We start from the raw sequence: 27,866 nt of genomic DNA, 5'->3' as shown, positions 1-27,866 counted from the left end.
AGAATTCAGCAAACAATATTTCACACTATTTAAAAATTAGTATTTCTCTATATGTTGTCTCTCCACCTGTTTACAGGTGTTCATCCTTTCCCTTTTCTTTCCTTGCTTTTCCCATTCCTTTTCTCCCTCTCCTACCTCTTAAATGTTTTATATATAAGGTATTTTATATGTGTATGGTAACCCCTTGCCTTGCTTGTCCTGTACATAAGTCTTTTTAATTTTTTTCTATCCATTTAATTTTTTCTTTTTCCCCTTTTCACATTTTCCTTAATAAATCATATACCCCTTATTTTGCCTATATATTTCATCCATTTAAATTTAGCTTTTTTGCTTTTAAAAGGTTATTATTTGCATCTATATTACTATATTTATAATATGGCTTCCCCCTATTTCTTTACTCCATTTATGTAAAAAAAAATCCTTAATAAATGCTTCTTTAACAAAAAAAGGCGCCCACTGTGCACCCAAGGATGCCGATGAACTGTACGGATTTGGTGATTTTTTTTTTCTCCATTGTTTTCTCTCTTTATTAAGTGCAGAATCAAAGCTATTCTGTACTAGAAAAATCACATTAAAAACGCGGCTTCACATCTGCGCCAAAAAGCATCAAATAAGGGGGAGATGATTGTTATCGTGTAGTTTGGTGCGGATCCTCCTGAAAACAAAATGGATGCGGTGAAGAGGTCATGTGATTGCAGGAGAGTGGCAGTTATTGGTCACTTCCTGTTATCATTTGAATCTCAGGTGACAGTCGGGAGAGAGCGACGGTAGCGACTTGTCTACAAGGAGCATCGGGAGAGTTTATAGCCTCAAAGGCCCCGTGTTTTGCATTTTTTACCTTTCCTTCCCATTTGTAACCTCCCCCCTATTTTCCCTTTTCTCATTTTTTTCTGGGTTTACTGAATTACATTGTCCTTTACTGGTCATCCTGTGGCAAGTATCATTCTTTGTACACTTTGGACGAGCGGCTGCAGGTAGAGTGTAACCTTATTTTCTCCCTGCAGCCACTCTTCCAATTAGATTGCTGCACATGTTTGCAGAGGCGTAGCTAGAGCTTTTGCCGCCCGGGGCTGTTCCCGAGTTTGGCGCCCCCCCCCCCCCCGGCTCAATACACACAAAGGTTACCAAAAACGGTTTTCCTGTTTTGTAGAACTTAAACTGGGCCTAACGGTGTCACCCCCACATGCCACACCTGTGACTTAATACCACCACACCATGACCAGGCCACATAGTGACCGAATAATACTACATACAAGGGACAAATACCACAACACCATTTCCAGACCACATATTACCACCACATAGTGACTGAATACTACAATACTGATCAGTAATAAAAAAAAAACCCACAATACTATCACCATAAGTGCCAGTATTCACAGGAGATCTGTACTTAGTATGCAGTGTATGTGTAGAGGTAATACAGAGATCACTGGTGACATTATACACAGGACCTCTATATAGTATACAGTGTATAGTGTCAGTGTATAGGTAACACTGACTCACCAGTGACGTCTCTAGGTGAAGTCCTTCATCTTTCATCCAGCACAGACCGCCATCATTCCTTCCAGCCAGGACTCGTTTCTGCAGGAAATAACACAGTTATCTCGAGCTCCGCTTGCAGAACACATTACTTAATTTTTCACAACTTCTACATTACATCACATGAAGAAAAAAAGGTGATATAGTGTCACTCTGCACAGTAACAGGACCGCCCCCCCATTTAAAACAGTATACTCAAAAAATAAAATAAATACATCACTGCAGTAATAATATCCCTTAATTAGCCCCTATGGTAATAATATTCCCCACCCTGGCCCCGTTTCTCATTCCTGGCTCCAGCCATATGTTCTCGCATCCTGCCCTCATGAGTATCCATTCTACCCCATATGATCTCCACATCCTGCCCCACCAGCCTCCATCGTATCCGTCCTGCCCCATGATCCAATCCTGCCCCGTGTCTCCAATCATGCCCCGTATCTACATTCTGCCCATGCCTCAAGTCCTGCCCCCAGTGTGTCCAGCATATTACCCCCATGTTGTCCAGCAATCTGCCCCAGTGTGTCCAGCATATTACCCCCATGTTGTCCAGCAATCTGCCCCAGTGTGTCCAGCATATTACCCCCAGTGTGTCCAGCAATCTGCCCCAGTATGTCCAGCACTGCCCCCAGTGTGTCCAGCAATCTGCCCCAGTGTCCAGCCTTTCCCCAGTGTGTCCAGCAGTCTGCCCCAGTGTGTCCAGCATATTACCCCCAGTGTCCAGCATTGCCCCAGTGTGTCCAGCATATTACCCCCAGTGTGTCCAGCAATCTGCCCCAGTGTCCAGCATTGCCCCAGTGTGTCCAGAAGTCTGCCCCAGGGTCTCCAGCATTGCCTCAATGTGTCCAGAAATCTGCCCCAGGGTCTCCAGTATTGCCCCAGTGTGTCCAGAAATCTGCCCCATGGTCTCCTGTATTGCCCCAGTGTGTCCAGCATTCTGCCACATGGTCTCCTGTATTGCCCCAGTGTGTCCAGCAATCTGCCCCATGGTCTCCTGTATTGCCCCAGTGTGTCCAGCATTCTGCCACATGGTCTCCTGTATTGCCCCAGTGTGTCCAGCATTCTGCCACATGGTCTCCTGTATTGCCCCAGTGTGTCCAGCATTCTGCCCCATGGTCTCCAGTATTGCCCCAGTGTGTCCAGCAATCTGCCCCATGGTCTCCTGTATTGCCCCAGTGTGTCCAGCAATCTGCCCCATGGTCTCCTGTATTGCCCCAGTGTGTCCAGCATTCTGCCACATGGTCTCCTGTATTGCCCCAGTGTGTCCAGCAATCTGCCCCATGGTCTCCAGTATTGCCCCAGTGTGTCCAGCAATCTGCCACATGGTCTCCTGTATTGCCCCAGTGTGTCCAGCAATCTGCCCCATGGTCTCCTGTATTGCCCCAGTGTGTCCAGCAATCTGCCCCATGGTCTCCTGTATTGCCCCAGTGTGTCCAGCAATCTGCCCCATGGTCTCATGTATTGCCCCAGTGTGTCCAGCAATCTGCCCCATGGTCTCCTGTATTGCCCCAGTGTGTCCAGCATTCTGCCACATGGTCTCCTGTATTGCCCCAGTGTGTCCAGCAATCTGCCCCATGGTCTCCAGTATTGCCCCAGTGTGTCCAGCAATCTGCCCCATAGTCTCCTGTATTGCCCCAGTGTGTCCAGCAATCTGCCCCATGGTCTCATGTATTGCCCCAGTGTGTCCAGCAATCTGCCCCATGGTCTCATGTATTGCCCCAGTGTGTCCAGCAATCTGCCCCATGGTCTCCAGTATTGCCCCAGTGTGTCCAGCATTGCCCCAGCCCCAGACAGTCAGACATAAAGAAAAAAAAAAAAAAGTAAAATCCTCACCTCTCCCGTTCCTAGCGCAGGTCCGGTGCAGTCATTGTCTCTCCGGCTCTGCGACGCTCAGGATAGAGAGGCAGAGCGGCGCGCACAGTAGTGACGTCATCGCGCCCTCTGCTCTGAGATGTCGCAGAGTCAGAGGACGCTGCAGCTGCCGGCGCCGCAGGAACCAGGAGAGGCGAGTATAGAGCGGGGGGCGGGGTCCGGTGGTGGGGGGAGCTGGCCCTGGTCGTGGCGGCGGACGGCGCCGCCCGAAGATTTAAAGGGGCGTCTTTTTTTTTTTTTTTTTTCTTCTCCTGCAGCGCCGGCCGCCCCCTGCATTGTGCCGCCCGGGGCGGACCGCCCCCCCCGCACTCCCCTTCCTACGCCACTGCATGTTTGTAATAGTATTTATCTACAAATGACTCCTCTGCTGTCTGACCCATTACTTTTACAGCAGGTATACCCCTCATTTTTTACATTTCTTTGGGACCAGTAAGACAATATTCACATCACATATAGACATTTGTTAAGGTATACATTATTTGTTTTTATACTAAAAGAATGCGTCTGACTGGTGTATAATATTTCTATTAAAGTCATCTAATTTGCCTCCATTCCTAATTTTTTTTTAATGCATTCATTTTCTTTTGATATCTTTCTCCATCTTTTCCTATTTATTGGGGGTGTGAAAAATTATACATAAGTTTTGTAAAGTGCACATGTTTCTACAAATGTCATTTATAACCAATAAAATTACTATTAATAAACTTAAAAAAATGAAATATCTTAATTGTATACTATTTTTTGCAATGGATTCCCATGGTGACAGATGCCAGCGTTCATCATCCATCAGAGGAATCTGTGTAGCTTATATGTCCCAGCGTATACATTAACCCCTTAACCCCGGAGGTTTTTTTCGGTTTTGCATTTTCGTTTTTCTCTCCCTTCCTTCCCAGAGACATAACTTTTTTATTTTTCCATGAATATGGCCATGTGATAAAATACAATAAAAATAAATCCTTAATAGTCTATATTTAAAGATAGAAATATTTGTATTAGAGGGTATAAAATAATCCATGTAAAGGTGTGACAGGGCCTATCCGGACCTGACACTGCAGTGAACCAGGGATTAGCCGATCGCCAGTACTTGGGGTCTGGAAGGAATTTTTCCCCACACATAGGGTTGTTTTGCCTTCCTCTGGTTCACATCTTTTTATGCAGTATATCCTACAAATGGCACTGGATGATTACATTAAACTAAATTTTATAGTAGGTAAGAATAAAATGATTACACTCTATTCATTGTGTCTGTGTCTTCTATATTTGCTGTTCATTTTGCTGAAACTATTATTTTAAGATTGGACTGCTGCAGTGAATGTTACAAATAACAAGGAACTAAAGAGAATCTGTCATCCTTTTAAGCTTTTTGAGCTATGACTATAGGTATACAGGTTGTATACAGGTGAAATTAGTCATACTCTATGCCTCTTTGATGATGCCTTGTTAAGTAAAAATAATACCTTTGATCTTCCAGGCTATGGGATGTACTGTAGGCTGCCTGGAGGATAATAATGCTTCTGGTCAGACAGGATACAGTTCACACTAGACACGTGATGGCGAACCTATGACATGCGTGTCAGCACTGATACGAGTAGCCATTTTTGATGACCCGCGAGATATGGAGCTGCATGCTCAGAAGGATGTTTCATCCTTGGCTCTTGCAGGGTCAGGTGCAGTAGCCAAGGATAGAGATGGGTGAACTCGAACAGTAAAGTTCGGCATCCGTACCGAACACTGGGTGTTAGTCGCTCTGTCACGTGCTTGGCAGCGGGGCAAACACAGCTTCTGATAAGTGATGAAATCATCCCCACTGGTCAGAGAGCCATGGTTCCCACGCTGTCAATAGATAGCGTGAGCGCTCAGCTGTGATCGGAGGTGTAAAGTTTACCTCCGGTCACAGTTGACATTTGATGGAACTACTGATCCCATCATCCGACACCTGCAGCTGCTAATAACAGTGAGAGCAGGAGCTGTGGATGGGCGTATTCATCAGCTGCTCCTGAGCTGTAAATAAATAATAATTAAGAAACCTGCGTGGACTCCCCCAATTTTTTGATAACCAGCCAGGCAAAACTCACAGCTGGGAACCAGATTCACACCAGGTACTTACAATGAAGTAGCAAGTGTACAGAAAGATCACTGATGTTGTACAGAGACAACAAAATAGAGATAGGTGCTGATTCAGATACTGCAGGATTAAGGAGTAGGAATAGGGACAGACAGGGTAGGGAGAGATCCAGGCATGGATACAAATAGGTATGGGTCCTAATTCAGACATGGAGAGAATCAGGATTCAGGCTTGGGTATACGACCCCTAGGGTGGCAGAAACAGGGGGGAAAAATCAGAGACAGGACCTGGCAACTCAATAATTGCACACAGACTGAAAGCGAATCTTGCTCAGGCATCTTCCCATTGGTGGAGATTCCTTAAGTACCAGGTGCCTCTGAGCAATTGGCTGGGGACACATTAGGAATGCGCACACTGTTGGCTGGGGACACATTAGGAATGCGCACACTGTCTCTTTAAGAATCAGGAAGGGCAGGTGCAGCTTGTTGTGAATTCCGCTCTTGGGCTCCCTCCGGTGGTTGTAAGTGGCACTTTAGTGAGTTCTGCTCTTGGGCTCCCTCTTGTGGTTTCTAGTGGTATGGCTGCTCCTTGGAGTTAGCTGTCATCAGCTGCCTCCACTTATCGTCTCTTCTGCTCGGCTATTTACGTCTGGCTCTATCTTCAGCCAGTGCCACTTGTAAATGGTTCCTGTTGTGAATTCTGTGACTGAATTCACTCCTGTGGTCACAAGTGGTACTGCAGCTTCTGAGCTTCCTCCCTCAGGTGTTCTGGTGAGCTCGTTAACTGCTTCATTACTTAACTCCGCCTGATGCTGTTATCCTTGCTGCTTGTCAATGTTTCAGTGTTGGATCTGAGCTTCTCCTGATTGTTCCTGTGACCTGCTGCTCTGTATAGCTAAGTGCTTTTTGCTTTTTTGTTGCTTTTTTTTCTGTCCAGCTTGTCTTTTGTTTTGCTGGAAGCTCTGAGACGCAAAGGGTGTACCGCCGTGCCGTTAGTTCGGCACGGTGGGTTTTTTTTGCCCCCTTTGCGTGGTTTTGCTTTAGGGTTTTTTGTAGACTGCAAAGTTCGCTTTACTGTCCTCGCTCTGTCCTAGAATATCGGGCCCCACTTTGCTGAATCTATTTCATCCCTATGTTTTGTCTTTTCATCTTACTCACAGTCATTATATGTGGGGGGCTCCCTTTTCCTTTGGGGAATTTCTCTGGGGCAAGTCAGGCCTATTTTTCTATCTTCAGGCTAGCTAGTTTCTTAGGCTGTGCCGAGTTGCCTAGGTAGTTGTTAGGCGCAATCCACAGCCGCTTTTAGTTGTGTTTAGGATAGGATCAGGTGTGCAGTCTACAGAGTTTCCACGTCTCAGAGCTCGTTCTTGTATTTTTGGGTATTTGTCAGATCACTGTGTGCGCTCTGATCGCTAAGCACACTGTGTTTCTGGATTGCCTTCATAACACCTGTCATTAGCAAACATAACAGTACAAGGAGCCATAACTAATGATTCTCAATAGAGGGAAAGAAAAAGTTCTGACATCATTTTTTTTTTTTTTTCCCCTAGACATTTGGGTGATTCTGGACACAGGTGTGGACATGGATATTCAGGGTCTGTGCTCTTCAATGGATAATCTCGTTATAAATGTACAAAAAATTCAAGATACTATTGATCAGAAATCTATGTTAGAACCAAGAATTCCTATTCCTGATTTGTTTTTTGGAGATAGAACTAAGTTTCTAAGTTTCAAAAATAATTGTAAGCTATTTCTGGCCTTGAAACCTCATTCTTCTGGTAATCCTATTCAACAGGTTTTGATTATTATTTCTTTTTTGCGCGGCGACCCTCAAGACTGGGCATTTTCTCTTGCGCCAGGAGACCCTGCATTGAGTAGTGTCGATGCGTTTTTCCTGGCGCTCGGATTGCTGTACGATGAGCCTAATTCAGTGGATCAGGCTGAGAAAAATTTGCTGGCTTTGTGCCAGGGTCAGGATGATATAGAAGTATATTGTCAGAAATTTAGGAAATGGTCAGTACTCACTCAGTGGAATGAATCTGCGCTGGCAGCTTTGTTCAGAAAGGGTCTCTCTGAGGCTCTTAAGGATGTCATGGTGGGATTTCCTATGCCTGCTGGTTTGAATGAGTCTTTGTCTTTGGCCATTCAGATCGGTCGACGCTTGCGCGAGCGTAAATCTGTGCACCATTTGGCGGTACTGCCTGAGGTTAAACCTGAGCCTATGCAGTGCGATAGGACTATGACTAGAGTTGAACGGCAGGAATACAGACGTCTGAATGGTCTGTGTTTCTACTGTGGTGATTCCACTCATGCTATTTCTGATTGTCCTAAGCGCACTAAGCGGTCCGCTAGGTCTGCCGTCATTGGTACTGTACAGTCCAAATTCCTTCTGTCCATTACCTTGATATGCTCTTTGTCGTCGTTTTCTGTCATGGCGTTTGTGGATTCGGGCGCTGCCCTGAATCTGATGGATTTGGATTATGCTAAACGTTGTGGGTTTTTCTTGGAGCCTTTGCGGTGTCCTATTCCATTAAGAGGAATTGATGCTACACCTTTGGCCAAGAATAAACCTCAATACTGGGCCCAGCTGACCATGTGCATGGCTCCTGCACATCAGGAAGTTATTCGCTTTCTGGTGTTGCATAATCTGCATGATGTGGTCGTGTTGGGGTTGCCATGGCTACAAACCCATAATCCAGTATTGGATTGGAATTCCATGTCAGTATCCAGCTGGGGTTGTCAGGGGGTACATGGTGATGTTCCATTTTTGTCGATTTCGTCATCCACCCCTTCTGAGGTCCCAGAGTTCTTGTCTGATTATCAGGATGTATTTGAAGAGCCCAAGTCCGATGCTCTACCTCCGCATAGGGATTGTGATTGTGCTATCAATTTGATTCCTGGTAGTAAATTCCCTAAAGGTCGATTATTTAATTTATCCGTGCCCGAACACGCCGCTATGCGCAGTTATGTGAAGGAATCCCTGGAGAAGGGACATATTCGCCCATCGTCATCACCACTGGGAGCAGGGTTCTTCTTTGTAGCCAAGAAGGATGGTTCGCTGAGACCGTGTATTGATTACCGCCTTCTTAATAAGATCACTGTTAAATTTCAGTATCCCTTGCCATTGTTATCTGACTTGTTTGCTCGGATTAAGGGGGCTAGTTGGTTCACTAAGATAGATCTTCGTGGTGCGTATAATCTGGTGAGAATCAGGCAAGGAGATGAATGGAAAACTGCATTCAATACGCCCGAGGGTCATTTTGAGTATCTAGTGATGCCGTTCGGACTTGCCAATGCTCCATCTGTGTTTCAGTCTTTTATGCATGACATCTTCCGTGAGTATCTGGATAAATTCCTGATTGTTTACTTGGATGACATTTTGATCTTCTCAGATGATTGGGAGTCTCATGTGAAGCAGGTCAGAATGGTTTTTCAGGTCCTGCGTGCTAACTCTTTGTTTGTGAAGGGATCAAAGTGTCTCTACGGTGTGCAGAAAGTTTCATTTTTGGGGTTCATCTTTACCCCTTCTACTATCGAGATGGATCCAGTTAAGGTCCAAGCCATCCAGGATTGGATTCAGCCGACATCTCTGAAAAGTCTGCAAAAGTTCCTGGGCTTTGCTAATTTTTATCGTCGCTTCATCTGTAATTTTTCTAGCATTGCCAAACCATTGACCGATTTGACCAAGAAGGGTGCTGATTTGGTTAATTGGTCTTCTGCTGCTGTGGAAGCTTTTCAGGAGTTGAAGCGTCGTTTTTGTTCTGCCCCTGTGTTGTGTCAGCCAGATGTTTCTCTTCCGTTCCAGGTCGAGGTTGATGCTTCTGAGATTGGAGCAGGGGCGGTTTTGTCACAGAGAGGTTCTGATTGCTCAGTGATGAAACCATGTGCTTTCTTTTCCAGGAAGTTTTCGCCCGCTGAGCGTAATTATGATGTGGGCAATCGAGAGTTGCTGGCCATGAAGTGGGCATTCGAGGAGTGGCGTCATTGGCTTGAAGGAGCTAAGCATCGCGTGGTGGTATTGACTGATCATAAGAACTTGACTTATCTCGAGTCTGCCAAGCGCTTGAATCCTAGACAGGCCCGTTGGTCGTTATTTTTTGCCCGCTTCGACTTTGTGATTTCGTACCTTCCGGGCTCTAAAAATGTGAAGGCGGATGCTCTGTCTAGGAGTTTTGTGGCCGACTCTCCGGGTTTATCTGAGCCAGCGGGTATCCTCAAGGAAGGAGTCATTGTGTCTGCCATCTCCCCTGATTTGCGGCGGGTGCTGCAAAAATTTCAGGCGAATAAACCTGATCGTTGTCCAGCAGAGAAACTGTTCGTCCCTGATAGGTGGACTAATAAACTTATCTCTGAACTTCATTGTTCGGTGTTGGCTGGTCATCCTGGAATCTTTGGTACCAGAGAGTTAGTGGCTAGATCCTTCTGGTGGCCATCTCTGTCACGGGATGTACGTACTTTTGTGCAGTCCTGTGGGATTTGTGCTAGGGCTAAGCCCTGCTGTTCTCGTGCCAGTGGGTTGCTTTTGCCCTTGCCGGTCCCAAAGAGGCCTTGGACACATATTTCGATGGATTTCATTTCTGACCTTCCCGTTTCTCAAAAGATGTCAGTCATTTGGGTGGTCTGTGATCGCTTTTCTAAAATGATCCATCTGGTGCCCTTGGCTAAATTGCCTTCCTCCTCTGATTTGGTACCTTTGTTCTTTCAGCATGTGGTTCGGTTGCATGGCATTCCTGAGAATATTGTTTCTGACAGAGGTTCCCAGTTTGTTTCAAGGTTTTGGCGAGCCTTTTGTGGTAGGATGGGCATTGACCTATCCTTTTCCTCGGCTTTCCATCCTCAGACTAATGGCCAGACCGAACGAACCAATCAGACCTTGGAAACATATCTGAGATGTTTTGTTTCTGCAGACCAGGATGATTGGGTGTCCTTTTTGCCGTTGGCTGAGTTCGCCCTTAATAATCGGGCCAGCTCGGCTACCTTGGTTTCTCCTTTTTTTTGCAATTCTGGGTTCCATCCTCGTTTCTCTTCAGGACAGGTTGAGTCTTCGGACTGTCCTGGTGTGGATTCTGTGGTGGATAGGTTGCAGCAGATCTGGACTCAGGTAGTGGACAATTTGATCTTGTCCCAGGAAAAAGCTCAACTTTTCGCTAATCGCAGACGCCGTGTGGGTCCCCGACTTCGTGTTGGGGATCTGGTTTGGTTATCTTCTCGTCATATTCCTATGAAGGTTTCCTCTCCTAAATTTAAACCTCGTTTTATTGGTCCGTATAGGATTTCTGAGGTTCTCAATCCTGTGTCTTTTCGTTTGACCCTCCCAGACTCCTTTTCCATACATAATGTATTCCATAGGTCGTTGTTGCGGAGATACGTGGCACCTATGGTTCCATCTGTTGAGCCTCCTGCCCCGGTTTTGGTGGAGGGGGAATTGGAGTATATTGTGGAGAAGATTTTGGATTCTCGTGTTTCTAGACGGAAACTCCAGTATCTGGTTAAATGGAAGGGTTATGCTCAGGAAGATAATTCCTGGGTTTTTGCCTCTGATGTTCATGCTTCCGATCTTGTTCGTGCCTTTCATGCGGCTCATCCTGGTCGGCCTGGGGGCTCTGGTGAGGGTTCGGTGACCCCTCCTCAAGGGGGGGGTACTGTTGTGAATTCTGTGGCTGAATTCACTCCTGTGGTCACAAGTGGTACTGCAGCTTCTGAGCTTCCTCCCTCAGGTGTTCTGGTGAGCTCGTTAACTGCTTCATTACTTAACTCCGCCTGATGCTGCTATCCTTGCTCCTTGTCAATGTTTCAGTGTTGGGTCTGAGCTTCTCCTGATTGTTCCTGTGACCTGCTGCTCTGTATAGCTAAGTGCTTTTTGCTTTTTTGTTGCTTTTTTTCTGTCCAGCTTGTCTTTTGTTTTGCTGGAAGCTCTGAGACGCAAAGGGTGTACCGCCGTGCCGTTAGTTCGGCACGGTGGGTTTTTTTTGCCCCCTTTGCGTAGTTTTGCTTTAGGGTTTTTTGTAGACTGCAAAGTTCGCTTTACTATCCTCGCTCTGTCCTAGAATATCGGGCCCCACTTTGCTGAATCTATTTCATCCCTACGTTTTGTCTTTTCATCTTACTCACAGTCATTATATGTGGGGGGCTGCCTTTTCCTTTGGGGAATTTCTCTGGGGCAAGTCAGGCCTATTTTTCTATCTTCAGGCTAGCTAGTTTCTTAGGCTGTGCCGAGTTGCCTAGGTAGTTGTTAGGCGCAATCCACAGCCGCTTTTAGTTGTGTTTAGGATAGGATCAGGTGTGCAGTCTACAGAGTTTCCACGTCTCAGAGCTCGTTCTTGTATTTTTGGGTATTTGTCAGATCACTGTGTGCGCTCTGATCGCTAAGCACACTGTGTTTCTGGATTGCCTTCATAACACCTGTCATTAGCAAACATAACAGATACAATGACAGAAAGGTATTCTTCTGCACTGTATCCCTCCGCCGCTGTGAGTATAGTTCATACTCTCACTTGCGGCACTGTTGCATGAGAAAATTCCCACGCATCGTTGCCATAAAGTGAGAGCAATGAACTCAGGTAACCTCTTCAGTGATGCACTGCAGAAGCCATTGTCTCCTGTCAGTGTGTCACTGAAGGTATATAGAGCTGTCACATTTCCTGATGTGACAGCTCTATAGGGGAGATCGTTGTGGGACACTCGGTATTAATTGGACTGCGTCAGACAGGGAGTATACAGTTGGTTTATTATTTTTATTTTCTGCAGGTGATCGAGGGCGTCGCAGGAATTAGGCGTTGTATGTATGGTGAAATTAAGAATATTAAAATACTTTTTTCTGGCTGTGTCTTTTTTAACTCTTTCACTACAATAGGATTAACTGGGCTTAATGTCACCTTACAATACAAAGGTGACATTAACCCCTTATTACTCCATATCCCATCCCTACACGGGAGTGGGAAGAGAAGGGCTAAGTGACAGAATTGGCGCACCGATGCCTCTACCTTGTGCCAGTCATTACACTGGCTACCCATCCACTCCAGAATCCAGTACAAAACTACTACCCTCATCCACAAAGCACTCCATGGCTCAGCACCACCCTACATCTCCTCCCTGGTATCAGTCTACCACCCTACCCGTGCCCTCCGCTCCGCTAATGACCTCAGGTTAGCATCCTCAATAATCAGAACCTCCCACTCCCGTCTCCAAGACTTTACACGTGCTGTGCCGATTCTTTGGAATGCACTACCTAGGTTAATACGATTAATCCCCAATCCCCACAGTTTTAAGCGTACCCTAAAAACTCATTTGTTCAGACTGGCCTACCGCCTCAATGCATTAAACTAACGATCCCTGTGTGGCCTATTTATAAAAAAAAAAAACAATCAGGTTCCTCGCATCATGTTCTCATTCACTTTATGCAGTTAATAGCCCTCTGTGTCTGTACTGCTACATACTTAGGCAGTTAACTGGTTCATGCAGCTTTACATGAACACCCGAGCCTTACACTATGGCCGGTCCGAATAACTAAAGCAATTGTTATCATCCACCTCTCGTGTCTCCCCTTTTCCTCATAGTTTGTAAGCTTGTGAGCAGGGCTCTCATTCCTCCTGGTATCTGTTTTGAACTGTATTTCTGTTATGCTGTAATGTCTATTGTCTGTACAAGTCCCCTCTATAATTTGTAAAGCGCTGCGGAATATGTTGGCGCTATATAAATAAAAATTATTATTATTATCTTAAAGATGCGCCATTTCTGGGGCAGCTGTGGGCTGGTATTTGTAGCCAAGGGGGCCAATATTCATGGCCCCTTCCTAGGCTATGAATATCAGCCAGCAGCTGTCTGCGTAGCCTTTCTGGCTATAAAATATAGGGGGACCCTACGTCATTTTTTGGGGGGTCCTCCTATTTTAATAGCCAGTAAAGGCTACGCAGACAGCTGCGGGCTTATATTCATAGCCTGGGAAGGGGCCATGGGTATTACCCCATTCCCAGGCTACAGATATTGGCCCCCGGCCATCGGCTTTCCCCCTCTGGCACAGAAAATTGTGCGGGATCCCACGCCATTTTTTTCCCGTTTTTTTTTCAATAATTAAACATATTGTTCATTAATAATCATTGGCCTTGCTATTATATATCTATGGATATATCTATAGATATATCTATGGATATTTCTATAACTATATCTATCTATCTATAGATATATCTATGTATCTTTAGATATATCTCTATCTATACTGTAGATAGATAGATATATAGATAGATATGTCTATCTATCTATAGATACATCTATGTATCTATCTATAGATATAGCTATCTATAGATAGCTATATCTATAGATACGTGGATATATTTATCCATATATCTATCTAACTATCCATATATCTACATCTATCCATAGATATATCTATCTCATTCTTTCTATCTGTCTATATTTATTTATCTATCTATCTACTATCTCATTCCTTCTATCTATCTATCTATCTATCTCATTCCTTCTATCTATCTCAGCCAAAGAGCGTTGCCGCGCCGCTTTGAGAGGCGCGGGATTCAAATCACCCGCCAAAGCCGCGCGGCACCGCTCATTGGCTGAGTGCTCCTGTGAAAGAAGTCAAATGATGCAACAAATACAATACACAAATGCGGAAGGATGATATTGAACAGGTATGTTGGAAAGCGCAAATGGTGTGACACATGTCCACTGCTCCTGTTAGCACCACTAAGGATACCCAGATGTTCATTTCACCGCACTCCCGATGCAATAGCATCGGGCCTATTTCTAGTTATCTCATATTGATTTAAGCATTGCACATTTTATACCTACCTTTCATAAACATACAGATCTGGCTTCCAAAATGTCCCCTTAGATGTAAACAGTTTCTCAAGGGAACAAAATTGTTTTGGATCCCATCCTATGAATTCATCTTTCCATGTCTACAAAGCAAAATTAGTTGTAGATTACACTACACATTTCCTCTTTTTAGATTCATAGGGTCCATGTTTTACTTTGATTAATATGAAGGGACATAACATAAATAATACAAATGTGGCTTTCTTAGGACAATATGTGACTATCCTTGTGACAATCCACGAGGGGTTTTCTTTCTTCTTTGACAGCACTCCTTGGCTTTTTTGTAGTATTATTCACTTTGTTAATATTAGGATTATTTATATATTTATTCATTTATTGTTATGTGTATTGGTATACTCTGGTTCATATATTATCTTGGACATTTAAATATTGCACAGATTTTCTTTGTATTTGGCACATTTACACAGTATGTGATATGCTGTATCTTTTGTACTAGAAAATTTGCCTTCTTATATGATAAGATAAGGGGTAATTTTGAGCCCAACACATGATGCTTTTGGCAGGTCTTAAATTTACTTTTATGCTGTTTGCACTTTTAAATGCATTTTTTGCCATATAACATATGTGAACTGATACATCAAATAAACTATATTAAAAACCCTGCTGTTCTGTTCGGTCTGGGGAGACCTATTTTGAACTTTGGTATTTTTTGGGGTGTTCAAGATGCGGTTCTGAAACTTGTGGTTGATTGACTTAAATGAGGATGGGTCGGTCGGCCACGGCTTTCAGAGCCGCATCTTGAATATTTTAAAGAATATTGAAGTTCAAAGTCGGTCATTTTTGACCAACAGAACAGCAGGGTTAAATGTTATTTAATATTTATGACCCACTTTCTTTTTATTGATACTTTTGTGTGTGTGTGTGTGTTGCTATGTTTGTTTTGTTTGTTATTGGGTTTTTTTCTCATACATCATAGGCAGTGCATAGTCACAAAAGATATATAAAAAATATATATGTAAAAATGGGGAGAAAGTTTCAAGCTAGGATGGTGAATTATGATGGAGCATTTTGGTTGCTATTGCAATCGGTATTTAAAGGGGTTGTCTGGTCAAACAAGTTGTAACTAGAGTTGAGCGAATATGTTCAGAATTGGTTGCCAAATCTGAATTTGCCATATTCGCTCCTTATTGGTACCCTATTTATGACAAATTTATGTTTGATAATTAGTTCCGAACATATTCGGTAATTTCTACTCCCATTCTGTTCGGTGAATATTGCAAAAACAATATTCGCCGCCAATCGTATTCCGAACCAAATTTTGAAAAATTCGCTCAACTCTAGTTATAACATATGGGTTTGTGAGCCCTTCTAAAAATTCCATATTTCTCCATAAATTTGACCTAAAACTACATCAGATACCCACACAAATTCTAGAAAAAAAGAATAATTTACTGATAAAATGTGCAATTTATTGTTCCATCAATGGGAGCCATCCAGGCCCAGGTGCAGAAGATAGGCTCAAACCTGTTTCACAAATGATATGAGGTTTTTATGCTGTAATGCAGTTTTACTTTTTTGAAATATATATCATTATCATTGAAACCAAAAAGTTCTATTTTCATCTCATCAGTCCAGAAAAAGCCTTCTGGCTTATTCTGATGACCGTTAGCAAACGTCATACAGGTAGCAATGTTCTTTTAGGCAGAAGTGGCTTTATCAGCTCTGTCCTGCCATGCATATCATTGTGGTTCTGTGTCTTCCATTAAGATTAGCGAGAGATAAAGAGAGACCTTTAGTTGCTTTGAGGTTACCATGGTGATAGAGAGACCTTTAGTTGCTTTGAAGTTACCTTGGTTTCCTTTGTGAACTTGCAAACATTTATACATCTTGAACTTGGAATGATCATTGTTGGATGGCAGATCCTAGAGATAATTATAATGGTCTTGAATTTCCTCCAGTAGTACACAACCTGTATGACTGTGGATTGTGGAGTCCAATGTCTTTAGGGATGATTTCATAACTTTTTTTTAGCCTGTTCATCATCAATAACTCTCCTTCTGAGACCCTTAGAAATATCCTTTGTTAGTGCCATGATACACTTCCACAAACATATACCGTGAAGCATAACACTATTGCCGGTGCCCCTGTATGGTTCCTTTTCACCCTCCATGCAGGGACACTGTGATACTCACTGCCCTGGCCACAAGACGTGGTCCCCTGCCTCCTGGCTCTCGACGGCGAACTGCCCCGTTTGTAAAGGGCCAATGCGCATGGCTACCAGACAATCGCTGGAAGGCATCTGTTTTAAAAGGCATCCTCCCCAATAGGGAGATGCCAAGCAACCCATGAATCATTAGGTAGTGTCTAATCTACTAATGAGTTATGAGGTCCCTTACTCCAGGTGTGGCTAGCGTCCTTAACTTGTAGGCCCTAGTCCTTGTGCAGCCAGTCCTAAACCCGATGTCCCTGGTCCTTGTGCGCCAGTCTTGAACCTGAAGTCCTTGGTCCTAGTGCAGTTCCTAAACCTCATCCTCTGGTCCATGTGCGGCCAGACCCTGAATCATTATCCGAGACCCGTGTGTCTGAACATGTGCCCATCCGAGTATTCCGTGTATCCAGACTGTCCTAACAGTCTCCGAATTAGTCCTGTCTAAGATTCCATGTCAGTAATCATTCTGTAGTGGATCCTGAACTTAGTAGTCTGAACGGAGCCATAGTTCGTGTTCATGGCAGTAACCGTTTTGCAGAGGATCCAGAACCTATTAGTCAAAATGGAGCCCTAGTCCCATATGAGTCTGCATACCGGACCACTGGGGATGGCAGTAACGGGGACTGCCTAGGAGTGTTACCTGGCGGCTACCTGCTGCTCAAGTCAGACTCCACCATCAGGAGCTCCAGTGAACACCTGGATGCCACTTAGCTATGCCTCTTCCTAGGTAAGCCCGCACCTGCGGCACAGTGGGTCCACGAACCACATGCGCCACTTGCATATGTAACAATCAGACTTTGATAGAAACCCTGTTCTTTAAATAAAACAGGTCGCCCACTCACACCTGTTTGCCATCCCATTGATTGAAAGAACCAAACTCTAATTTAATCTTAAATTATCTGCTAAACTTATCAGTTCATACAGTTTTGCCAAACACAGACATTTGATATTGGATCATTTTCCTGAATAAAAATGTGACAAAGTGTAATACTTTTTAATAATTTTATTTGGTTCTTTGCCTACTTTTAGGACTTGTGTGACAATCTAATGTAGTTTTATTTCAAATTTATGGAGAAATAGGGAAAATTCTGAAGAATTAACATACTTTCAAGCACCAATTTATTTTTTTTCCAACAAACTTATGGTATCATCCTGCTTTGTTGATTGATGGGGGTGCTGTGGAACTGATCTAACAATTATCGCCTTTCCAACGGATAAGTGAGTAATTTTGCAACATTAGGATATTCCTTTAATGTCACATATAAATGTATATATCTTATATTTAAAAATCTTACATCTTACCATGCTGAACCAAACCAACGTAGATAAAGTTTGTGTATTTGTTTCCTGAAAGCAAAAACAATATTTATTATGCTTGTTCATATTCTAAATATAACAAATGAAGAAAGAACCGAGAACAAAAGTCCAGCAATTAAAGTGAATAATAAACTTTATTATAGGATTAATTAGTGTGGTAAAAGTGGGGCACACCAGAAGAAAATGGGATACGTCACAAGGGGCAAAGTGAATATGCACAATAAATAAAACATGGTAAATAAATTGAATGTTAAAAAAATATCGATTGATGGATCAAAGAATAAATAGCAGGCAACAGCAAGATGAGGAAGAAACTGAACCTTGCAAAAAAATGTTTTATATATGCAATGAAGTGAAATAGTGCCTCTGTGCAAAAAAAAGCAAATATAAGATGTAAGAACTGCAAAAAAAAATGGTAAAAAATTGATAATGCTGCTGAAATGGAGTGATATAAGGGGATGGCATTAAATAATAAGGTATATAAAAATAGAGTGAGAAATCAGGATATAGACATATAAATATATAAATTGCTGGTGCAATGAATTAATAGTCCTGTAATCACTGTATACTCAGGTCATGATGATATATTACTGATCGCCATATTGATTAATGCTCCATAAATATCTGAAAACGTGCAGCGTGGCCCTTGGATGCGCCCACCCCGACACTCGTTTCGGCGTCAGCCTTCGTCAAGGGCGAAATTTGTGAATCTTCCCCAAATGTTTGAATGGTCTTTCCTTAACAATCCTTTCAAGGCTCCGGTTATCCCGGTTGATGGCGCATATTTTTCTACCACACCTTTTCCTTCCACTCAACTTTCCATTTATATGCTTGGATACAGCACTCTGTGAACAGCCGGCTTCTTTAGCAATGTCCTTTTGTGTCTTACCCTCCTTGTGGAGTGAGTCAATGACTGCCTTGTGGACATTTATTCAGTCAGTAGTTTTCCCCATGATTGTGGAGCTACTGAAACAGACTAAGGGACCTTTTTAAACGCTTAGGAAGCCTTTGCAGGTGTTTTTTGTCAGTTATCCTAATTTATTGAGATAATGACTTTTGGATTTTCAATGGCTGTAAGCCATAATCATCAATATTAACAGAACTAAACACTTGACATAGATCACTCTGTTTGTAATGATTCTATATAATACATGAGTTTCACTTTTTGCATTGAAGAACTGAAATAAATTAACTTTTTGATGATATTCTAATTTTGTGAGAAGCACCTGTATATACAGGGGAATTCTGGAGGAAAACCTGTTGGAGGCTGCAGAAGACTTGAGACTAGGATGTAGGTTCACCTTCCAGCAAGACAACGTCTCTAAACATTCTGCCAGAGCTACAATGGAATGGTTTAGATCAAAGCATATTCATGTGTGTGTGAATGGACCAGTCAAAGCTAAAACCTAAATCCCATTGAAAATCTGTGGCTAGACTTGAAAATTGCTGTTCACAGATGCCTCCGTCCAATTTCACTGAGCTTGAGCGAGTTTGCAAGCAAGAATGGGTAGAAATTTCAGCATCTAGATGTGCAACGTTGGTAGAGACAGACCCCAAAAGCATCAGTAATTGCAGCTAAAGATGGTCCTACAAAGGGATGTCTTTAGTGGCAGTTTCACCGATAGCCTGTTTTTTTAAAATTACATATATAACATAGTGGTTGCTTCTGAGCAGAAGCCACCACCATAAGAATGGACCGATCAAATCTTAACAGATTTTGAAGCCTGAAATGTTTAAGAAAAATTACAAAAGATAGAACATGTTGAGCATATGTTGAGTCTTTTTGGCATTTGTACTGCTTTCTCTGGCGAGTACCAGGCAAAATGTGCATCAAAAAGTTATTCTGGGCAGATACCAATAGGGAATTCTTTTTGCTGAGTTTTTGGGGCGGAAATTTGGTATGGAGTTTTTGGAGGAGTTCTTGGAGCACAAACTCTCCAAATCTTCTTCTAAAACTCAAAAGTCTTTAAAAACTTGAAAGTTCTGCTCGGTTTCTGCTCTGACAAAACTTCAAAAAATGTTTCATGTTTCTGAGTGGAAACTCCAAGTTTTCTGGAAGTTTTGAGTTTTTGATGAGGATTTGGAGAGTTTCTGCTCCGAAACGCACACAGAATGTGTCTAATTTACACCTAAGTATATTAATAAAGTTTTTTCAAAACAAAGAAACAGGAAGTATCAAAAACAAAGCAGCTTTATTTAAAGCACGATGCCCCAAAAAGAGACCAAACCGCGATAAAAACGCATGTTAAAAAATCCACATAAAACACAACGAAAAACAACAAGTAGTCTATTTTACCTAATGGATGCTGAAATGGAGCTGAAAATCTGCAACATCAAATACTTACCAAAAGCTCATCGTGGGAATGTAGGGTAAGAGGTTAACAAGCAAAAATGAAAAACACTTTTCTCCTGCAAAATGGTTACCTATTTCAGAACGAAATTTGCAAACATGAATTTACCAGTTGAACGACAGAGTACAGGGACATTCCAATAGATACTTCTGTTACAGTTGTCCAGTTTTTCACTGGCCGGACGTTTGGATTTGGGAAGGACAGATTCTTAATCAGATTGTCAAAACTGCAAGGCTTCTGGCAGTAATTTACTCCTAGGAAACAGAGAAAGCAAATTTTAATATAACAATAGAAAATGCATAAAGGGTGAATTCGATGTGCCAGGCAGCCAGTTTTATGCTATATGACAAAACGGTGCAAATTTTATTCTGAATTTTCACTGCTTTTTTTCCCCATGAATCATGAAAAAATCTGTGTGTACAAGGAACAATTTTTCCATGTAGTATGTGCTATTAGGTAGATGGCACATCAGAAAGCACCATGATTATTCACATTTGGACTACCAGTGATCGCTTCTTATCTGTACGGAACATGGTAATGTTGTAAGTGTTTAATTTATCTGCAGCACTCCCGCAGGAAAAAATAAGCATTACATTCCATTTAATGGAGGACAGGACTCAACATTTAGAATAAGGGCTCATTCAGATGTTAGTATTTTACACTTACGAGAAAAACACACAGCCTATTTTACCACTTCCTCCTTGCTGACAGTACATTAAAATCGGAACGCACTTGGATGTAATTCGATGATTTTTTTACACACCCATCGACTTCCATGATTTATTCATATAAAATTGGGAACAAATGATGTTTTCAATGTTTTTATTGCATATTTGAATGGACGTACGGTGATGGTGACCAAATAACAACAATTCTCAAATTTTTTTTCTTTATGTTATTTTATGTTATTTACCCTGCACATTAAAATGTTTTATATGTTGATTGATCAAACTTTTGTGGTTATACCAAGTTTGTTTAGTTTTATTTTTATTTTTATTGTGAAATAAGTAAATAAATAAAGGATGCAGCCAAAGCTCCTACATATGAGAAACCACAGCCCCAGCTTCAGATAACTGTGTAACTAAGCAGAAGTTGGAGTTCAGGAAAACACTGAACCCTTTATACAGTGGGGCAAAAAAGTATTTAGTCAGTCAGCAATAGTGCAAGTTCCACCACTTAAAAAGATGAGAGGCGTCTGTAATTTACATCATAGGTAGACCTCAACTATGGGAGACAAACTGAGAAAAAAAAAATCCAGAAAATCACATTGTCTGTTTTTTTATCATTTTATTTGCATATTATGGTGGAAAATAAGTATTTGGTCAGAAACAAAATTTCATCTCAATACTTTGTAATATATCATTTGTTGGCAATGACAGAGGTCAAACGTTTTTTGTAAGTCTTCACAAGGTTGCCACACACTGTTGTTGGTATGTTGGCCCATTCCTCCATGCAGATCTCCTCTAGAGGAGTGATGTTTTTGGCTTTTCGCTTGGCAACACGGACTTTCAACTCCCTCCAAAGGTTTTCTATAGGGTTGAGATCTGGAGACTGGCTAGGCCACTCCAGGACCTTGAAATGATTCTTACGAAGCCACTCCTTCGTTGCCCTGGCGGTGTGCTTTGGATCATTGTCATGTTGAAAGACCCAGCCACGTTTCATCTTCAATGCCCTTGCTGATGGAAGGAGGTTTGCACTCAAAATCTCACGATACATGGCCCCATTCATTCTTTCATGTACCCGGATCAGTCGTCCTGGCCCCTTTGCAGAGAAACAGCCCCAAAGCATGATGTTTCCACCACCATGCTTTACAGTAGGTATGGTGTTTGATGGATGCAACTCAGTATTCTTTTTCCTTCAAACACGACAAGTTGTGTTTCTACCAAACAGTTCCAGTTTGGTTTCATCAGACCATAGGACATTCTCCCAAAACTCCTCTGGATCATCCAAATGCTCTCTAGCAAACTTCAGACGGGCCCGGACATGTACTGGCTTAAGCAGTGGGACACGTCTGGCACTGCAGGATCTGAGTCCATGGTGGCGTAGTGTGTTACTTATGGTAGGCCTTGTTACATTGGTCCCATCTCTCTGCAGTTCATTCACTAGGTCCCTCCGCGTGGTTCTGGGATTTTTGCTCACCGTTCTTGTGATCATTCTGACCCCACGGGGTGGGATTTTGCGTGGAGCCCCAGATCGAGGGAGATTATTAGTGGTCTTGTATGTCTTCCATTTTCTAATTATTGCTCCCACTGTTGATTTCTTCACTCCAAGCTGGTTGGCTATTGCAGATTCAGTCTTCCCAGCCTGGTGCAGGGCTACAATTTTGTTTCTGGTGTCCTTTAACAGCTCTTTGGTCTTCACCATAGTGGAGTTTGGAGTCAGACTGTTTGAGGGTGTGCACAGGTGTCTTTTTATACTCATAACAAGTTTAAACAGGTGCCATTACTACAGGTAATGAGTGGAGGAAAGAGGAGACTCTTAAAGAAGAAGTTACAGGTCTGTGAGAGCCAGAAATCTTGATTGTTTGTTTCTGACCAAATACTTATTTTCCACCATAATATGCAAATAAAATGATAAAAAAACAGACAATGTGATTTTCTGGATTTTTTTCTCTCAGTTTGTCTCCCATAGTTGAGGTCTACCTATGATGTAAATTACAGACGCCTCTCATCTTTTTAAGTGGTGGAACTTGCACTATTGCTGACTGACTAAATACTTTTTTGCCCCACTGTATATCTGCATTTCTATACTGGAAAGTAACTGTGATTGCCGTATTGGAATTGAATCTCTGTTAAATCATCGTTTATATGGATATATCTGTGTATTCATGCAACAAGTAAAAATTTTCACAAGCCTCTCTGGCCTCCCTGTTTTCTGGACTATTTGGAGAGCACCACATAACACCACACTACTAGCAAGCAGAGGTTAATTAAGTGCACCTTGTCATCACAAACTTTATTTTCTTTTATTTTTTGTCCCTGCCATAGCGAAGTGGTAACATCCGCACATCACATGGTGTGTGACCTATGGCTTAGTAGTGCGTGCATTACACCAAGATGGCAGTTATAAGACCTTGCAAAAGGATGAGCGATGGCAACCGTAAGGGATGCTCCATCAGAATTGTGCTAATTAAATGCCATTGTTACAGATTGACAGCAGCATTTAAGTGGTTCAGCTAAGTCTGATTGATTTAGTTAAAGGCAGGGGCTCGCTGTATAACACCACTAATGCTGTACAACTGCGCCTGACATACTACATACTAATAGTTCTCTGGTCAGGAAAGGGTTAAAGGCCAAAGGCTATTAAATTTAAACTGATGTAAACTGGAGAGTGAACATATCCTTACATTTATTAACAATAATAAAATACTCACTATAGTGGAGATTTACTAAGAAAATTGCACCCAGAAAATGTTCAGTTAGCAAAGCAGTGGAGGTGGAAGCCTATCTGCTCTTAATAAGGCTCCCAAAGACAGACTTTTAACAAACCACTCTGTTTGGCAGATCCGTGGGGAACCCTGGCCTTCACAATTTAACCTCAGGTGTGGGGAACCTTAGGCCCACGGCCCATTGATGGCTCTTGATTATCTTTTCTCCAGCCCCTTTTCTCAGTCCCCCTGGGCAGATAACCAGGGAGTGCAGATAATCAGGGAGTGCAGTGCTTGTTGCATTTTGATGCCTACCGGCTCTTTAATTTCTTCTTACAACTGAACACTGCTGCACGTGCAATTAAAGATTGTGTCATGACGCTTTCCAGTGCCAGCCCCAGGAAGTACTTTGTGTGCGAAGTTAGTGTGTAATGTGCATCCATTTCACAGAAGAAGACATCAGCATCTCTTGTGATGTACATACAGCAGGCAAATGTTTCTTGTGATGTATATACCGGAGCCCCATATATCTGGTGATGTCTATACCGCAGCACTGTCTCAAGAGATGTACAGTTGTGTGAAAAAGTGTTTGCCCCTTCCCGATTTCCTATTTTTTTGCATGTTTGGCTCACTTAAATGTTTTAGATCACCAAACAAATTTAAATATTAGACAAAGATAACACAAGTAATCACAAAATGCAGTTGTTAAATGAAGGTCTTTATTATTAAGGGAAAAAAAATCAAAACCTACAGGGCCCTGTTTTAAAAAGTGATTGCCCCCTAAACCAGAGGTGTCAAACTGCATTCCTCAAGGGCCGCAAACAGGTCATGTTTTCAGGATTTCCTTGTATTGCACAAGGTGCTGGAATCATTCTGTGCAGGTGATTAAATTATCACCTGTGCAATACAAGGAAATCCTGAAAACATGAACTGTTTGCGGCCCTTGAGGAATGCAGTTTGACACCTCTGCCTGAAACCTAATAACTAATTGGGCCATACTTAGCAGCAACTGCAATCAAGCATTGGCAATAACTGGCAATGAGTCTATTATAACGCTCTGGAGGAATTGTGACCCACACATCTTTGCAGAATTGTCGGAATTCAACCACATTGGAGGGTTTCCGTGCATGAATCGCCTTTCTAAGGTAATGCCACTGCATCATAATCAGTTTAAGGTTAGGAATTTGATTAGAGGTGGACATTCAGAGGTGGACTTGCTGTTCTGTTTTGGATCATTGTCCTTCTGCATAACCCAAGTGTTTTTCAGCTGGAGGTCATGAACAGATGGCCGGATATTCTCCTTCAGGATTTTTTGTTAGCACAATTTAGGTTCCATTTACCACAGCAAGTCTTCCAGGTCCTGAAGCAGCAAAACATCCTTGGACAATCACACTACCTCCACACCATATTTTACTGTTGGTATGATGTTCCTTTTCTGAAATGCTGTGTTACTTCTACTCCAGATGTAATGAGACATACACCTTCCAAAAAGTTCAACTTTTGTCTCGTCAGTTCATAGAGTGTTCCCCCAAAAGTCTTGGGGATCATCAAGATATTTTCTGGCAGAACTAAGATGAACCTTTATGTTCTTATTGCTCAGCAGTGGTTTTTGTCTTGAAACTCAGCCATGCAGTCTCTTTCTTATGGTGGAGTTATAAACACTGACATTAATAGAGGCAAGTGAGGTCTGCAGTTCTTTGGATGTTATTGTGAAGTCTGTTGTCACCTCTTGGATAAGGCGTTGCCGTGCTCTTGGGGTAATTTTGTTCAGCCGTCCACTCCTGGTAAGATTCACCACTGCTTCATGTTTTCGCCATTTGTGGATAATAACTCTCACTGTGTCCCAGAGCTTTAGAAATGGCTTTATAACCTTTTCCAGACTGATAGATTTCAATTACTTTGCTTATCATTTGTTCCAGAATTTCTTTGAATCGCAGCATGATGTCTAGCTTTTGAGGATCTTTTTGGTCTACTTCACTTTTTCAGGCAGGTCCTATTTAATTTATTTCATGATTGAGAACAGGTGTGGCAGTTATCAGGCCTGCATATGACTAGGTAATTTGAATTAATCTTTCCAAAGATCTGTTAAAACACAGTTAATTTATGTTTGGGGGGGTGGGCAATCACTTTTTCACACACAGCCTTGTAGGTTTTAATTTCTTTTTCCCTTAATAAAAAATACTTTCATTTAAAATTTGCATGTTGTGCTTACTTGTGTTATCTTTGTCCAATAAGTCTAATATTTAAATTTGTATAGTGATCTGAAACAGTTGTGACAAAAATGCAAAAGAGTAGGAAATCAGGAAGATGGCAAACACTTTTCATACAACTGTATTTAAAACAGCCTCAGTGTCTACTATGTGATGTATGCCGCAGTTTCAGTGTTTATTATGTAATGTATTTGGCAGTCTCAATATCTCCTATGTGATGTACTTGGCAGTCTCGTTGTCTCCTATGTGATCTCTAAACCACCGCTCCATGTTTCCTGTGATTTATATATTGCAGCCTCATACCTCCTGTGATGTATATACCGCAGATCCATGTCTCCTGTGATATATATACCACTTCGCCATGTCTCCTGCAATGTATATACTGCAGCCACATGTCTCCTGGCCGCTGCCCCAAAAAATGCTCAGGGATCCGAACACGAATCCGAATGTGCTATGTTCTTGCCGTACTGAAGATTGGCAATTGTTTTCCGAACAAGTTTGCTCATCTCTGGGCCTATATTGGGAAAGTTTTGTTCACTATCATTTTTTAAAAGTCAGCTATAAGGTGGTAAGAGATTTTCTGGGTGTGAACATGAAGTATGTGAATAGATCTCTATGTTTTGCAACATTTTAGTGCAACGTGACTTTTCATTCTAAAAAAGGTACAAAAAAATAATAATTTTCTATTTTGGCCAAAATTCATGAAACGACATGGGAATTTTTTAAGACTTTGGTGCAAAAACATCAGAACATATGGTAAAAAAATAAGTGTTATGTTTATTTTAAATGTTTACTACACTTCAAAACTCTCAAACCAAAAAAATTAATGAGATAATTAATCACAGAGCTACCGTATTTGTAATGCACTTTCATGATATTGGACAGAAAAGTTAGATCTTCTAAAAGTAGAAGTAATCAAGTGATTCTTTATGATTAGATTTGAGCCAATATGTTCGGAATCTGTCGCAGAATCTAAGTTTGCAATATTTGTGTCATATTGGTACCCTATTCGTGCCAAATTTATGTTTGACGATCGATTTCGAACATATTCGGTTATTTCTACTCCCATTGACTCCAATGACATTCGGCGAATATTGTAAATACTATATTCGCCGCCGATCGTAATCGGAACTGAATTTTGAAAAATGTGCTCAACTCTACTTATGATGTGATATTAAAAGTTTTAATACTCTTGTTTTTTCTTCTATCTCCTCTTCAAATGTTGGCGTAGTAAAGGAAAAGAGACCAAAAAATATAGCGATCCACAACATAATCAATGATATAAAAAAATACATACATTCTATGCACTATTGATAAATCTTCTCAAAGTTTACTTTATACAGTAGTTGCCTATACAAAGGTACAGACAATTTCTTCCAGTAAAATCTTATTACACAAGTTTTTTAAAGATCTTTTTTAAACAGGACATATGATCTTCACATGCTCTTTAATTGTGGTGTTTTCATGCTAAACCATAGAGCCCATTTTTTATACCTTCACAGCCAATAATACAAAAATGCACAAAAAAAAAGAAGAAAAAGAAAGCAACTGTCCAGAGTAGAAAGTCAACAGCTACAATCAAGACACTACTGACCCTGTTCTAACATCAGGGATCTTAATAAAATTATATAAAGCATTTGTATTTGTGCAAACTTTACCCAACTTAAATAACTGTATGTGATAAACGAAGAGAAACCTACCAAACAAGGTGAAAGTCAGCAGGAGGGTCAGGCTGTGAGCAGACATATTGAGAAAAAAGGAAATACATTTTCGGCTCTCACTAAGACACTTCATTCTACAGGGAGGAGTTAATATTCTTGTTATTCTTCTCCAGGTTGTAAAAAGTTGATAAACTTGTTCGAAATAGAGTTGAAGTAATCATCATCAGAAAGTCACTAATTTTTCAAATTGGGTTTTCACTAAATATGTTTTTATTTATTTATTTTTCTTATCGTCAAACTTTATTTTTTCTATAACACAATCTATAATAAAAATGAAAAAATAGAAATCGTGCAGTTCTCACAACGGCCACTGAGCCATTTTTGACTCAACTTGCTGGTATTTCAGGAAGCAACACATGTACATTAGCCACAATGAACAGACTCTGCCCCTATATTTTTGTATTGAAGCATCTAATAAGCGTGTGC

General features: G+C 41.8%; 1 protein-coding gene across 1 annotated transcript in view; it reads right to left on the bottom strand.

The window, feature by feature from the left end:
• LOC138648630 (acetylcholine receptor subunit alpha-type acr-5-like) overlaps positions 1 to 27,496 on the bottom strand; it is a 30,762-nt gene extending 3,266 nt beyond the window's left edge. The window contains exons 1-4 of the mRNA XM_069738417.1: positions 27,420 to 27,496; positions 20,251 to 20,396; positions 17,777 to 17,821; positions 14,278 to 14,387 (exon numbers count right to left, since the gene is read on the bottom strand). Coding sequence (XP_069594518.1) covers positions 14,278 to 14,387; positions 17,777 to 17,821; positions 20,251 to 20,396; positions 27,420 to 27,465 — 347 coding nt within the window. The 5' untranslated portion in view covers positions 27,466 to 27,496. The remainder of the gene's footprint in view (positions 1 to 14,277; positions 14,388 to 17,776; positions 17,822 to 20,250; positions 20,397 to 27,419) is intronic.
• Positions 27,497 to 27,866: the final 370 nt, after the last annotated feature.

This window comes from Ranitomeya imitator, chromosome 9 (genome assembly GCF_032444005.1).
Source record: "Ranitomeya imitator isolate aRanImi1 chromosome 9, aRanImi1.pri, whole genome shotgun sequence".
Taxonomy (NCBI): domain Eukaryota; kingdom Metazoa; phylum Chordata; class Amphibia; order Anura; family Dendrobatidae; genus Ranitomeya; species Ranitomeya imitator.
The sequence above is the reverse complement of the archived record's forward strand: the minus strand, read 5'-3'. Positions and strand labels throughout refer to the sequence as shown.